Here is a 16009-nt window from a genome sequence, read left to right on the forward strand (position 1 = left end):
ACCTCCCACTCTAAGGAACATTAAGCTCCCATGAATTAATTCAATAGTTTCGTCTCTTCTCTTACCCTATTTGAACTTTCTTATATTTACGTAACATTTCTGTTTTTTTTTTTTTCTGGAAACTGGTGTTTAGTGTACTTAACAGTGTAGTATTCTACATCCTTCCTGGCAGTTTTAGCTCTGCCTAAATTCCCACCTATTTCCCACCTTCAATTCCATCTCAGGATGTATATGTACCACTGGGGTTTGGCCTGACCACTCTTACTTCTTTCTTAACAATTAGGCTTTCTGTCCTTGACTTTATGAACTCCTCAGTCCCAAAACCTACAGTAGTCTTAGGTCTGCAATGTTTACTGAGCTCTCCAATCAATTTCCACTTTCATCAATGGTCCGTTGGCACATGCTCTTAAGCCATAGTGCATTCAGCACTTCACCTTATTTCTCCATTCTCATCTCTGCTTCACCTTCATTCTTCTGTTCAACAGGACTAGAGATCGAGCGAATTACCTTTGGCCTTCTCTGCTCAGGAATCCCCTCCATCGAATTACTCGTCTGATCTCGGCAACTCATGCATTCCCAGTTTGTGTTCATAGATTCATTTTGGTGGTTGTTTTTACTGCCATTGGAACTCTTGCCAACTCTGATTTTGTTTCAAATGACTTCATTTCATTTTTTTCTCCAGGTTCTTTCCTTCCTAACCCACTTGTCACACTTACTTTACTGTGACTGATCATGTTGCTTTAGTGGTCAGAACAACTAAATAATGCTCTGTAATTGTTCTTTAAGAAGGTCCAACTGAAAAGTCACTTTCTTTGTGACTATTTACCACTATAATAACTCACCCACACTTTTATGCCCCCACAGGGTTTTTTATTTTCTTTTCATGGTTAATTTATTCTGCCTGGAATTATTAGCTCGCTCTTAATTTAGTTTTTCAATATTATCTCGTCCTTTTGTCCCAGGTTTTGTATATGATACACACACAGCACTGTTTATAAAAATTCATTGATATTAGTGTTTTCTATACAATTAAAATTCTGACTTTAATCAAATCATCAGTAAATGCAGTAAATAGATATCTTTCTTTCCTTCTTTTTAAATTGGCAAAATTAGAGTTGAAATTTTTTACATTCAGGTTCATATTTGACACATAGGGAAGGTTTTTTTCCCCCAATTTTCCTTTTTTCAATTTTTTTTTATTGATTTTAGTCTTATGCTTTCCTCCCTTCCTCTCCCCTTCCCTAGAAACCTCTCCTGTGGTCCCCATGCTCCCAATTTACTCAGGAGATCTTGTCTGTTTCTATTTCTCAGGTAGACTGGATCCTGTATGTCTCTCTTAGAGTCCTCTGTGTTGTCTAGGTTCTCTGGGGTTGTGACTTTCTTTACTATCTGTTGATTCAGGCATGCTCCTGGATATTGTTGACACATCATAGTCATTTGTTTTATAAAACTTTACAGGGAGTTTCCTTCGTCATTAGTTTTCTTCTTCTAAGCCACCCTAGAGAACCCTAAGATGGCTCAATAAAAGTACTTCTTCAGAATCCAGGGTATCAGAAGTAGTAATTCTGCTGGTAGATGGATACTCACTTTATCTAACATCTCCCGAGTATGTGCTGACGAAAGGCAGAACCGTGCCCGACCTTCTGCCAGTGCAGTGGCTGGAAAACCAACAACCACCACCCCGATGTTTTTCTTAAGCAAATATCTTCCAAAAGCACTTAAAGAAAGAAAAAAAAAAGGTTAAAAGAGAGAAGTTAGTGGATGCTCACCTTCCTGGACCTGGAGGGAGAGGGGAGGAACTTGAACTTCCCACAGGGCAGGAAACCCTGACTGCTCTTAGGACTGGAGAGGGAGGAGGAGAGGGAGTGGGGGGGGAGAGGGAGTGGGGAGAGGAGGAGAGGGAGTGGGGAGAATGGGAGGGTATGGGGAGGAGGGGAGGAAGTGGAAATTTTTATAAACAAATAAATTAATTAATAAAAAATTATATTTTCCTTAGTTATAATAAAATATAAAATAGATATAAATATTGTAACTAAAAAAAGAGAGAGAAGTTAGAATCATCCTGCTGAAAAAAAAAAAGAATATGGTTAGCTGACTTGTTCTTTTTAAAATGATATTAAGGAAAGGATGGTTAAACTTGCTCCCACACAATGGACCAAGAAATAGAAAATTATTTGCTGTCCCTCAAAGCTGAGTGTGTGCTGTTATGGAAGCTGACACACTGGTGAGCTAGTTGTCAGTCTGGAGCCTTTGGTACCCAGCAGAAAACGCTGCTGACTAATGCTGGTTAAAGAAGTCTGCCCTGATAGGAACGCCTTGAACTGCAGAGCTGTTGGACTAGAAATCAAACAGCCGGTATGATACAATAATAGGAGAAACCATGTTCATTAAATGTAAACATTTATGTTTGAAAAATGAACGACTTAACTGTGGATTTTGGAAGATGAGATACTTTGGGCCAATAATTTGAAGAACGTGGTTTGAGGGCTTGAAGAAGCCAAGTGAGGGATGGCAAGGGAGGGTCTTCTCATTTGTTGTAAAATTTTTATTTATGAGTGAATATACATAGGTGTACACTAGTGGAATAACCTCTTGCATGGCCTTGAGGGAAACCAGATGATAGGCAAGCAGGGAGGTAAGAGACCCTCACGGGCAGTTGCAGCCTATAGGATGTCAGTCATAGGACTGACTACAAAGCTCTCTGAGGCAGGGGAACCTTTATAAGTTCTTGCTTCCCTTCATCCTTCTGCTTTTTCTTTATTCCAAAGTTAATCTCGGTAATTATTCCAGAACATTAAACTGAAAGTTTAGAAATTCCCTGTTCTAAGAGCCCAAATCAGGTTAAAATGGCAAATACCCCCTAGTGAGTTCTTTTTCTCTTTGGGCTCTGGTGCTCTCTGCAGGAAATCACAATTGCGGAGTAGTGGATCTCCCCACAGAAAAGTCAGGCCCTCTGATCTGTTCCTAGCATTAAGAACTTGCTGGTCTATTATGCTAGGCTGGAAACTGACAGCAGCATAGAAACCTTCTAGCCATAATTCAGGAGAAAATGACTGAACCAGACTGTCTACTCACTCATCTATCTTGCCATTTAGCTGTCTGCCTTTTGGTTGCCTCGTGCAGGATGCATTCTGTCCAATAAAGCAGTGGAGAACTGCAAAACTTACTGAACACACAACCCTTCTGGCCCCCTGGCTCGGGCAAGGCAAGGTTTTGCCCTTTGATTTCCACTGAGAAGGTTACAAGGCGGCAAAGCTTTCTAGCTGAGAAAGTTTGAAAACAGGGGCTGTTCTTTCTGCCTTCTTGATCACCCTATGGAAGGCTGCCCACGGCACCGCACAGGATGAGAGCCGAGAATTGTCTGAAAAACAAGACAAGTGCTTTTTATTGCTAGACTACAAACCACCTGACACATGATCTCGGGCCAGTTTTCAGAGTTCCCAGAAGACCATTTCACTGTCGGTATGTTTCCCTTTGTACCAAAAGGAAGCGAGTTTTGCCAAAGAATGTTGAGCCAGATATACGACTGTGAGTTCATTAGGATAAACTGGGACCTCCCGGGAACATGTCCGAATTTAAAAATTAGACAACTGCAGTGAATGTAGGTAACTGGATTTTACATAATGAGCCTCTGGGCATGTAACCCCCAAAGCATATCAGAGTTACTAAAGACTAAAAGCAAGCGTATGAACCAACAATAAACAAGATGATGATAAACATTAGCATTGTACTGGAGGCGGCACTGTGACATCTTGTGTACCAAAGTCACCAAATGCAAGACAAGGACACGCCATGCTCATGTAGGGAAAGTATAAACCTGTACCACAGGATAATGTAACATATTCTTTATATGTACTCTTTAAGTTTTATACTTATTTCCTTTTTCTTTTTTAATGTGCGTGTGAGCAGGCATGTGTGTCTCGGCACATGTGTGGAGGTCAGAGAACATCTTTTTAAAAGTTCATTTTCTTCTTCCAGCGTGTGGATTCCGGGGATTGAATTCAGGTTGTAGGCTTGTTGAGTTATCTTGCCTGCCTTATTTGCGCATTTTATGGATTAAATTACATTGCACTGGAGCACCTTGGATGACTGTGTACTGTTATCATACATTAAACCTACACCCAATTTGAGATTACTTTTTTAAATCTCCCCTAGGTAGAGATAAGAAGAAATCTCAATTTTTAAGAATATCAAAGATCTAGATTTTTAAAAGTTTTATTTTGTGTGCGTATGTGTGCGTGTAAGTATGTATTTGTGTGTAAATGAATGTGGAGGCGGAGGTGAATGTTGGCTGCCTTCCCCTTATTTTATTGTGATATTTGACAATTTCATAGTAAGCACTATATACTATTTCCACCCTGCACTCCCCGCTCCAACTTCTCTTCAGTCCTGCCCACTCCCTCTGACGTCATTACCTCTTCTTTATAATTATTACTTTGAAGGAGTCTCTCACTGGATGTGGAGCTCCTCAGTTTGGCTAGGCTGACTGACCAAGGAGCCCTAAGTACCTGCCTGCCAGTGTCCCCAGAGTTATGATTACAGATGGGCACCTCATGCTTTTACATGAGTGCTGGGGGTCTGGATCTGGGAGGCACTTTGCTAACTCTCTGTGTTTCCTCAGCCCCTGACATCAACATTTTTAAATGCAAAAATGAAAGCAAGTGTCTTCACAATGGCTGATACCGCTTCCTTCATGTTTCAAATGCTTCTTTTATCCATAACCTTTCAATGGAAGAGCATCATAGGCACTTTTCTGTCCTAATGGCCAGCACATTTTGAATCGTCAAAGACAACATTCAATACTGTTAAGCCCACACTCTCTGTTGCTTTAATGAGGGGTAGACTAAAGTTTGGAAGATGGCTGTAGGTTTCAGAGCCTCGGTTCATGGGCCGAAGAAAATGGCATTGAAATCCTAGTTTGCTGATTACAACCTGGGTGAACCTAAGAAGGTAATCTGACCTTTGTTAGTCTCATAACCCCATTCATAAACCGGGGGCAAACATCTTGTCTGCCGTGAGTATTAAAAAAAAAAGGCTTATTTAGAATATAACCAACATCAGCAATGCTAGCTTCTTCTGAAGAACAACCTTAAGATGTAGGGAACCAGGATGGAGGCCCCATGATTATGGAATTAATATTAGCAGAGTAGCAGGTTATTCAGTACTATTTTAGGAGTTCTGCTTTCGTTAACTACAATGCTTACGTTGGAGAGCCAAGCAACCACACCAACTTCATTTTGTGTTCAGTTGAAACTACCACTATTAATTAGTACATCGAAAGGAAGCAGTGATAATAACGGCTAGGAATAACAGAATGCTTACACCCTATCAAAAGCTACGTTAAACTCATGCTTTTGAGGTTCCCGAGACCTCAAGCTGGAAGACAATGGTGAGTTCATACCCCCACTTGGTGGCTGAAGGATACTGATCCCCAACTTCTGCTCAGTGTACTTTCCTGGAGCACCCTCTCAAACGCCTGAAGCTATGCTGGGTCAGGTGCGACCTACACATGTGTCCCAGAAGCAGCAGCCAGCGTTGTTATCAATGACACCTGGGTAGACTTTGGGACGTGTGGAGCATTTACAGCGAATCTGAGAAAAGACAGCATGGTGGCTTAAACTTTAATACAGCTGTAAATGAGTTGAATGGCAGGTTGGGAGAGGGGACCATGGGATTCTGGTATATTCTACATAAGCTCTATCCTGCTGCTGTATGGGTTTGGTTTTTGCCCAATGTGTTAGAAACTGGGATTCAGTTTAGTTGCTGGCCCCAGCACATTCTGACAGGGTTTCTTTGGAGAAACCTGTGTAGATTGGACTGAGCAGAACATATGATCGCAGGCTCAGAGCAAAGGAGAAAACAAACATGAATGCTTGTTTACAAGAGAAGGGGAAGAGAGAAGGCATTTTTTCCCTCCAAACTCAGTTTGTGGGGACTGGCAAAAGTCATTGCTGCTGCTGCAGAGGACCCTTGTTTAGTTTTCCATACACACGGGGCCTTTTCAACCATCTCTAACTGGAGAGCCAGAGGATCTGAAGTCCTCCTCTTGTCTCCATGGGCACATCCATCTCTCTAGACAAAAACCTCATCCAAACAAAACACAAAATGGATAAAAATTTAGAAATTAAAAAGAGCTCTGTTAAGCACTATAAATGCAGCTAAAGCCATGTAAACAGCAAATCCTGTGTAACTCTTACAATGAAAAGCATCGTTCCGGACGCGGCAAACACCTTTTCTTTTCTGTTTCTTTAGTGCTGGAGACTGGGTGCTGGCTTTTGTGTGTGTGCCAGGGAAGCATTCTGTCACTGAATTAGATCCCCAGCCCTTTGTCTGGTTCATCTCAGGAAGTGGGCACTCTCTTATCTTATTTCGTACAAGGCGAGACTAGTCTTCAGAGGGTTGCCTGGCTTGTCCAAGGAGCTCCAAGTAAGAAGACGGGCCAATGCTCTGATTCTGAACCTTTTACCACAATATTAAGAATAATGGTTACATGAAGTATATTGTATTAGTAAATTTGGAATGTATTTGAATTTAGGTATATTAGTACACTGTTGGGTAACTATATATAACAATGACATTGTATATTCTAAAATCTCAAAGAAGGCTTTTGAATATTTTCACGATGAAGAAATGATGTTTGTGGAAATAGACATGTTTCCCCTGATTCAGTCACTATATAAATAAATATAGATGTATGTATAAATTTGTGTGTATAGATATGTATAAGAATTATATAATACCCTATTAATTTCCATGATTTTTATATTTTATGTATCAGTGTTAAAAACAGATGTAATCTAAAACTCGCTACTTTTTCTATGAGTGGACTCCTCATTGGATTAGTCACAATTCTAACTTGTGAGAGTCTACTTCTGGCTCCCCTCTTCCTCACACTTCTTCCTGTTCTCACTCCAGTGTCGTGCCTTGTGAAGCTCACCAAGCTCACCCTGATAAAATATTAGGTAGACATGCTCTTAGTTTGAAATCTTACAGAACATTCCATTTACCCAGTCATTTTGAATAAGTGCATGTGTTCTTTTGTGCTCTCAAACATTAGAAGCTAGAGGGTTTAGACTGGTGGATACTTAGAATCCCTATTGTCGCTCCCCGCCTGCCATTACACTGAGCAGAATGATGCTGTATTCTTTCTTCTTGGACAGGCAGTCCCTTGTTTTTTTTTTTTTTTTTTTTTTTGACCTACGTTTGTGAACAAAGGGCTAACTGATTCTGATGTCACGGCCTACTAAAGAACTCACTTAGTTGTGTGCTCTGATTGCTTGATGTTTTGCTGCAGAAGATGACACAAGAATATGTTTAGAAGAATCGGGCTTTTGAGAATTGATGACTCTCTTCTGCTCTGTATGAGTTCTCAACAGTCTAGGCTCCAACTACTTTTAACGCCATGTTTCCCGTATTATAAATTATTTCCCTCTTCAGATGCATGGTGGGTCAAACAGAAAACTCCAATCCTGAGGTTATGTGTTGGAGGAATAGTCTTGGGTCAGAAGAAGGCTCAAAAAACCACCTTTCGTACAGATGAGATAAATCATTTCCCTAAATTTCCAGAGCATGAAAATGATGTAGAGGGGTGAGTCTCAAATTCTGTCTTTTTTTTTTCTTTCTGGAAGTTACATGGAGAATGTCCTGAAGATGCTGGCAGGTGACTCCTGAGAAGCTGTGTATCTGAGGTCAGAACTCAAGCCCATAATCTAATTCATGCACAGAAAGCCATCATGGTGTCAAATACGCTTTCTCCGTCATGACACACTGGGCAGTGGTAAGATTCTGTGTTGGATACTCACGATACTTTAGCAGGCATGTACAGGAGCACAGGGATAATGGGAGAGTGATCATCGCCATAGATGATGAATCCCATGTCTATCAGCCGCTGTCGGAAGTATTTTATATTTCTTGTAAGTTGCTGTATTCTCCGCAGACCTGAAAGGAGACAGGCATGACACCCTTTAATCCCCAAAAGGAGGAAAGAAGTAAAGGTCAGGTTGATATGACAAACGTTTTCTGTAGGTTTGCCTCTCAGCCAGGAAGGTCTGGAAATAGGATGATCAGATAAAAGTATTGTGTTATGCCTGGGAGACAAAATGGGAAAAAGGTGTGCTTAGTGATGCAAGCAAGTCGCAGGACCAGTGGAACAGGTACGTCTTGTGTATATATTCTAAGCCAAGTGTTTAAATCGCTAACTCAGGAGAAGGGAGTGTAATAAGAAAGGCATGCGCGCGCGCACACACACACAAACACACACACACACACACACAAAATTAGTTGCTGGTAACATTCTTTATCCAAATCAAACCAGCCCATTAAATTCTTAAACTAAGTCTCTTAATCAAAGGGAAAATCACCTAACCTCAATTTAAAGATGTAGCATGTCATGGAACAAGGATGGAGCCAGCTGAGACCAGGGCAGCTTCACTCGTTAGCAATAGAGAAGGAGAAAGGAACAGGGAATGTCTGCTTTTCTCAGCCAGAAAGGAAAGACAACTTTCATTTAAAACAGGTAAGGCAAAATGTGTGCGTCCATGTCAAGGATATCGATGCTTCTGCTCAATTCAAAGAGCATCCTCTGTTTAAGGCATGTACCTCAGTCCCGTGGTCACATTCATAGGGTGACAAAGGGAATTGAAGAGAAGACAAAGTTCTGAAGAAATCTGCTTACGTCAGTCCTTCCTTCTAGAGGATATTGGTGAACAAGCAAGCCAGAATTAGTGGGCGTTTGTTCAATGAGAATGAATAGGATTCAATATTCTAGGTATCCTAAATGTTAACTCAGTCAGTGTTAGCATTTGTCAGAAGGTTGCTATTCAACCAGAATGTGCCACTGTAGTTTTGGCTGACTCTAGCTGGCTTCCATTCTGATTGGTCAGGTGCTCATTTAAATTGGACTGAGGTTGCGACCTAAAAGTTATCCAGCATTTTAAATATTACTTGTAGGTGTTTGTAACTCTCCAGAGAACAAAAGTGAACACTCCAAGGAACATGTTAGTTGCTGTTATCTTGGTCCTTGAAAAGTGGTTGAGCTGTGGGCATCCCTGTTTTTCCTCCTGTAGATAATGATGTTTGAGTGAACCTGGTACATTTGCTCTTTGCTGCAATGGCTGGGACAGCTGGAACAATCCATCCTTCTGATTGTTGGTTCAATGATGGAATAGAATTTGTGTATATCTGTCTTAGTCTCGGATCCACTGAAGAAGTGAAAGGATGGGAAGCTAGATCTTTGTCAACACATTGAGAAAACCTGCCAAGTATGTTATTGACTCGGATAAAATCCAAGGCACAAGATAGTGAGGGTCTTAAATGAAACCCTTGCATTTAGCCATGGCTAGGCTAGGACATCATTTGAACTTTCTATTATGTGAACCAGTAAGTGATCTTGTCTGCCACCTATGAGCAAATGTTTCCTGAGTGACAGGTGGTTACTACTTTGTTTAGGTAGATCGAAGGATATAACAATCTCAATAAATAGCATTAGTAGAGTGTTGGTGAGATTGATCAGTGGATATAAGCACAAGTCTGATGGCCTTAGTTTGATCCCTGGATCCCACAAGGTGGCAGGAAAGAAATAACTTCGAGCATTTTCCTCTTATCTACACATGCTTTGAACACACACAAACACACACACACACACACACACACACACACACACACAGAGAGAGAGAGAGAGAGAGAGAGAGAAAACACACACACAGAGAATTAAATAAATATTAATAGAATAGAAGCAGCAATAATAATTATAGTTCATATATGCCATCACAGTTACAAACAGGTACCATTTAGAAACTTAATTATTGCTACTTTATGATGACTGTATCAAGGTAGGTACTGTAATCTTATGTAATACGTGAGGGGAACCAAGTACTTAGTTAAGTTTTTATAGTTTGTAGATTTTCAAGCTAGAATTTAGCCCAGGAAATTGGGGTTTAGAATTTGATCTATTAACCTCTACACTGTAGTCACTGTCTAGATAATAAATAGATGGTGGCTCTCTTTTCTAACCTTTAACAAAAATTCTAGTCTTTACAATTACAATTGATCATAATTATGCCCACTTTTTACTAGAGAAAGTAGAGAGGTTGAAGGCCTCATGCTTTAAGGGATTGGACAGATATCAGGGATTAAAACCCAAAGCCTGATAAAAGGAAGACCTTGTGCAGCTTCTTCACTTTGGCTGTGGGACCTGAAGATATGTACACAAAAGTAAAATGAACTGGCAGACTGTCTTCCTGAAGCCATTTGTCAATCTAGTCTTCTGCTATGTTGAATGATAGGATCAGCTGTTTCCCAAATGCATCAGATCATCTTTTACAAAGTTTCTTTGCTTATTGGTTCTAAAGGGACTTAACATTCATTGCCTGATTGTGCCAACTATACACGCAGAGGAATGAAGATTTTGTTGAGTAGAACCAAGAAGTGGAATGCTAAATGATGTTTCACTTGCCCATACTTTTTTTTCTCCCAAGACACGATTTTTTTGTGTGTGTGTAACCACCCTGGCTGTGTTGCAACTCACTATGTAGACCAGACTAGCTTCAAACTCACTGAGATCTACCTGTCTCTGCCTCTGGTCCCCGAGTTCTGGGATTAAAGGAGTGTATCACCACCACCCATCTCCATGTTTCTTGTCTGTTATTGCTTCTTATCTAACTCCAGTTCTCTAGAAAGGTACTTTACCAAATTTTGTAGTCCCTGGTAAGCAGATTACGATAGAGAAAGTATTTATTGCCATTTTAGTTCCCTAATCCTGGCCACAGAGAGTGGGTAAAGATTCCCTTGGCCTAAGGAAGTCCATTTGGATATTGGCTAGGGAGTCAGTATGTAGTCTGTCACAGGAACTTGTACCAAGAGATGATAAAAACTAATCAAGCCAACCATATTTTCTTGCCAGTAGAGTTTAGATATAAAAATGCAAAATGGACAGTAGATAGAACAAAATAAGAAAAAAGGGGGAAGAAAAGTTGTTAGTAACATCCACCCATGCGATAGAGTGAACTATTGGTTAAAAGAAGCGAGGGCAGCTTCTTTTGAATAGACATTGGTAGCAGTGAGAGGAGAAGATGCAATAGCAGAAAAGGATTATGGTCAGTGGGAAGGTAAGTATAAAACTAAGCAATCATATTAGATAGATATAGATGATATAGATATATATACACCCACAATTCTACTCAACACCATGAAGGAAAGCGTATGTAGTGTTACGACAGTTCACACAAGGCAGACTAGAGCAAGTGCAAGGTAGCCTGGCTCTAGTGATGATCAGGCTGGGATCTAAAGTGTGAGTAAGATATTGGTAGAGAAACACCAGAGAAGCGCAGTCCGTTAGAGAAAACATCACAATAGTGCAATCATGCGGAGCACAGCAGGGTGGTGGAGAACTAGATTGAGTGTGAGCCAGAGCACGGGAAGATTGCTTAAAGGATGAGAGATGAGTATACAGGGATTAAAGAATTCAACATTGAAGGTGTGAGGAGGGTAAACCTAAAAGGAAGGAGGAGGGGGAGGAGGGAGAGAGAGAGTGCACACATGCAAGAGACGCAAAAATATTATAATATTCCTGGGATGCATTAACATGGCAAATCACTGATAAGAGCTTTTACTCTGGGGTTCTTGGTGAGGCATTGGATTGAGAGAAACAGGGAGCTGCAAGAATGGTTCACTGTCCTGTATACATCTTTCTCTGCCATGCTCACTCACCCTTCAAAAACCAAGAGGAACAACAATAAAGCAATGTTTGCTCTCCAATTCTAGAGTTGCCAATTGTATGGGATCTGAAAATATGCAGGACCATCTGTACAAATTATACTGTGTAGACACAGCTCCTTAAGTCATTTAAAAAAGAACTGTTCTATAACAAGTGGTAATGTCCCTTGGAAACCAGGCTGTGTACATGGAATAGCCTATTTGAAGTATAAGACTAGAAATTATGAAGGATGACATTTGCCTTAAAATTTTTCCGATTTGTTGAAACTCCATGTTTAGGGAGATAAGAGCATTGAGTGGGGAGATTGGGTCAAAGGACCAGAAGAGGGTGGTGGTAAGATGTGTTATGAAGGTGACCGAAAGGAAGGCATGGGTGCACAGTCCAACCACCCAAATGTATTCCATATGGCCTGCCCCCTTGTGTGCTCAGCTCTATGGTTGATTGTTAGCTGCGCGATGAACAGATGACTTCATCAGGCTGGGTCTGATGATTCCTAAATGTTCCCCCCCCCCTCAAAGACCAGCAGGATTTCCTGGTCTGGAAGTACAAAAGTGATTTAAATTGCTTTTCCCAGTGGCATTATCTTTGCACTTACCTATAATGACTCATCTATCATTGGACAGCCTGGCTACTTAATTGGCCCCGTCTGTCTTCTCTTCCTTGATTAACTCAAGTAATTGGATCATAGGCTAGTGATACCACTTCACTACTCCTAGAACATTTGAAAACTTAAACAGAGCAGAATTTTGGTTCTGAGATTATGTGATTTGTAAGAACTGGTGGCTTCATCCCTATCCCGTCTTTCTTATCTTTGAACCAGTTATTAGCACAGTGCGGCTGATAAGCCATCATGGCGCACTCTGTAGTCACCATGTTTTCTCATTTAGGTCAACTACAAATGTCTTTGAGGTCTTTGGTGTTGGCCAAGATACAGCTCCTTTTATTTACTCTATTCTTCACTCTTTAAAGTTGGAAACATTTGTATTCTCCTGAAGGGCCTGGGGGCAAAGGGGAATTTGTACACATAAAATGCTGCTCATCTAGACAGGATGTGGGTGATTGTACTAATTATGGTGTGCTTTGAGATCTGTGCTTGAAGAGAGCTTGGTAAAAGCAGAAGGAATATTTGGCAGGGCTCTTTTGCACAGGATGGTAGCTGTTGAGACAGCACCCCGGCGTTCCTGGAGACCGGGCACTGCAGCCAGATCCTGTGGGAAAGGTGTAGAGTTGCTAATTACAGAGGTTCATACCCTTCTGCCACATATTCCATAGACGACAGAGAAGGTCTGAGTCAGCTAAAGAGATGAATGAGACAGCTCTGACACAGACTTCTAGAGAATTGATGGAATTGTTCGTTTTGCTAAACTCTGGACTGAGTGTGTTGTGAGGGGAAGGAATAGACTTTGGAATGATAGCTCAGAATACCACAAAACTGGGCCTGGATAACTTTTGTCTTCGAAGAGAGCCTCACTGATTTCTGCAAGATAAAGATAAGCTCACCTTAGAAAGAAAGGGAGGAATGAAAACGGTAAAGCAAGAGACCTGATCATCACTGCTACTGGCATCCAGAACATACTGGATGAGAGCTAATTCTCATTTCCCACTGTTTTCAGCAGCTTCAGCATCACCTTGGCTGAAGAATCACATGCCCAGGCTGCACCCCAAACCCACTGAATCATGGACACTGGGGATGGGACTTGGCATGAATTTTGAATTCATAAGCAGGCTCAGATGTCTCTAGAAACTGGAATTATTGCAGTTCACCAATAAGCTATGCATGCTTGTGGTAGGTGCCTGCCTATTTCCTGACTGAGCTACATTCTATGGTTGACTTTAAAAATAAAAATGGAGGCTACACTGACAAATTATGGGCATCCAATACATATTTGTGGAATAAAAGAAAAAATATGGAGGCTAGACAGCTGCCTCTTATTTGATAGTATATCTAGGTAGTTACTGAATCCCTGGTTCCTTTTGTGGGGGTAACCTGCCTTCCTGGCCATTACCCCGCTACAAGGTGCTCCCCCAGCTTGAGATTAGCCCTGTCAATCTGTCTCACTTCTTTGGGAGACTAGACAGGGTTAGGGATGAAGCCATGCCTGCAAATGAGCTAGGTACTGCTGTTCCCTCCTTCCAGATTTCCAGCCGTACCCGCCTGAGAGATGAGCTAGGTTAACGGAGGCCACGAATTCTTTAACCTTCCCTCTGATGCTGTTAAAACAAAAACAGCTGGGGCAGAGGAAGGAAAACAAATAAAACACAAAGCCACTTACTACAAAGCTTTGCAGTCCCCTAATAAAAACAACGGTCTGTGGCGTTTCCAGAAGTATGTTTAGGACAACTCAGTCTCCCAGAGGACCAGAAGGAATTATGAATCGTGCAAACTGCCAAAGTGACCTGTCTTGAAGGAGGAAAATTTCTTCCCCAACCAAACCGTTGGTATGCACAGGGGTAGAGTCGGGTGGGCGGGCAGGCATTTCCCTTGCTCAGATGGAGAAACAAGAGACTGTCTGATGGTCTCCTGGGCCAACATAGTGTCACTCTCTGTTTCTAAGAAACCGAGAAACGTACCCAGATGCCAACGGGTGACTTATTTTATCATTTCTCATGCTTCAAAATGGGCCTGGGGGAACGAATACACACTACTTAGCCCCACTTAAATTATTTAGCGCACCACTGCTGTCAGAATACTGACTGGGAGATCGAACATTCCAGCTTGGGCAGTGTTACTTGAAAAATGAGGTCCTTGTCTCCGTAGACGGAAAGTATCTTTCTGTAACACATTTCTCGCCATTTAAGCAGTTGGTATTTCAGAGAAATTAGCCCATGGAAAATCAAATAGACATTAGAGAATGCCTACAGTAGTGTAAGCCTCTTCCCTTCCTTTGTCCCTGGCCTTCCCCTGCCTGCTTCCCTGGCATGACCCAGAGTGGGGGGTGGCGAGCAGACCTGGCAGTAAAGTTTCCATGTGGCAGCAGGAACCCAGTGTCTGTTATTTTTAAGCACTGGACACCAGACAGGACATTTTGTTTCCAACACACTCAGGGGCAGAGAGATCTCAGGGAAGATCAAGAGGCTATGAGTGGTGAGAATCGTAAGAACCGCATTAGCAGTGACAGGCTTCCCAGTGGGGTGGAGACAGCAGCGTTTGGAGAGGTTTGCTTAGAGAAGCACACATTTTTATAAGGCAACAGAGCTCTCCCTTTTGATGTCAGGATTCCAAGGTTACGGCATGTTTTATAGCTACATACACATGTGCCAGGGGCTCTTTAGTCTGCTCAGTCATGGCCCTGGGGAATGTACACAGAGGGGCAGGCTGGACATCAGGCTGGGAAGCTATCTGCATGGCCGGATCTCAAGGGCTCCGAGGAGGAGCCCACTACTACAAAGCTACTCAAACACTCTTAGGGATTTAGCTTGCCAAGCGGGATGAGAAAGGTCATCTCCTGCACATTAACGAGAAACTGGAGAGTGATGTTTTGGAATCCTTTACAGATGGGAAACTGAGGCTTGAGGATTATGAAAGCATCGGCGGGCTAACAGGGAAGCTGGCTCCGCTTACAAGATCATCAAAGCCTGCTGTTTGATGCATGTGTCTTACGATACAAGGATCTATGCATTTTACATACAGAAGACTCGCTACATACAGAAGCTGGGCCAACTGCAGAGATGTAATTCTGGAGCTCTCTGGAAAGAATTGATCCACTAGAGGAGTGGATAGGATAGAAAATAGTATACAAAGGGTAATACATACCGTTAGACTTGTGTCCATATTTCTGTGGGACTGTCTCATGAATATTATTAACTGAATGGGTTAATTTGCATTTAAACGGAGAGTAGTATCTTAGCAAGTCACTAATAGTAGGATTTTACACATTATAGGAAGGATGGACTTCTCAGAGCCCTTATAAATTAGTGACTTTTAAACAAAGGGGCATGCCAAAAGTTTCTGGAACTTTTAAAAATTGAGGGGATAGGAAAGTAAGGCAAATTTTCTTTTATGTGCAGAATCAATTTCTCTCTCTCTGTCCACATACACACACATGTACACATGCACACACATATACACACACATGCACACATACACATGCACACATACACATGCACACATACATACACACATACATGCACACGCACATGCACACGTGTAGACACACACATGCATGCACACACACATACACACATACATGCACACACACATGCACACGTGTAGACACACACGCATGCATGCACACATACATGCAAATTAAACATGGGCTGAGAAACTGAGTCGGTAGGGACCCTTTGAAAGGACTC

The 16009-nt window shown here is 41.7% G+C and overlaps 1 protein-coding gene across 1 annotated transcript in view; it reads right to left on the reverse strand.

The window, feature by feature from the left end:
* Positions 1-16009, reverse strand: part of Sptlc3 (serine palmitoyltransferase long chain base subunit 3) — a 116516-nt gene that overhangs the window by 7245 nt on the left and 93262 nt on the right. Inside the window, exons 10-11 of the mRNA XM_048455580.3 lie at positions 7803-7938; positions 1588-1717 (exon numbers count right to left, since the gene is read on the reverse strand). Coding sequence (XP_048311537.3) covers positions 1588-1717; positions 7803-7938 — 266 coding nt within the window. The remainder of the gene's footprint in view (positions 1-1587; positions 1718-7802; positions 7939-16009) is intronic.

This window comes from Myodes glareolus, chromosome 10 (genome assembly GCF_982192425.1).
Source record: "Myodes glareolus chromosome 10, mMyoGla1.1, whole genome shotgun sequence".
In the NCBI taxonomy this organism is placed as follows: Eukaryota; Metazoa; Chordata; class Mammalia; order Rodentia; family Cricetidae; genus Myodes; species Myodes glareolus.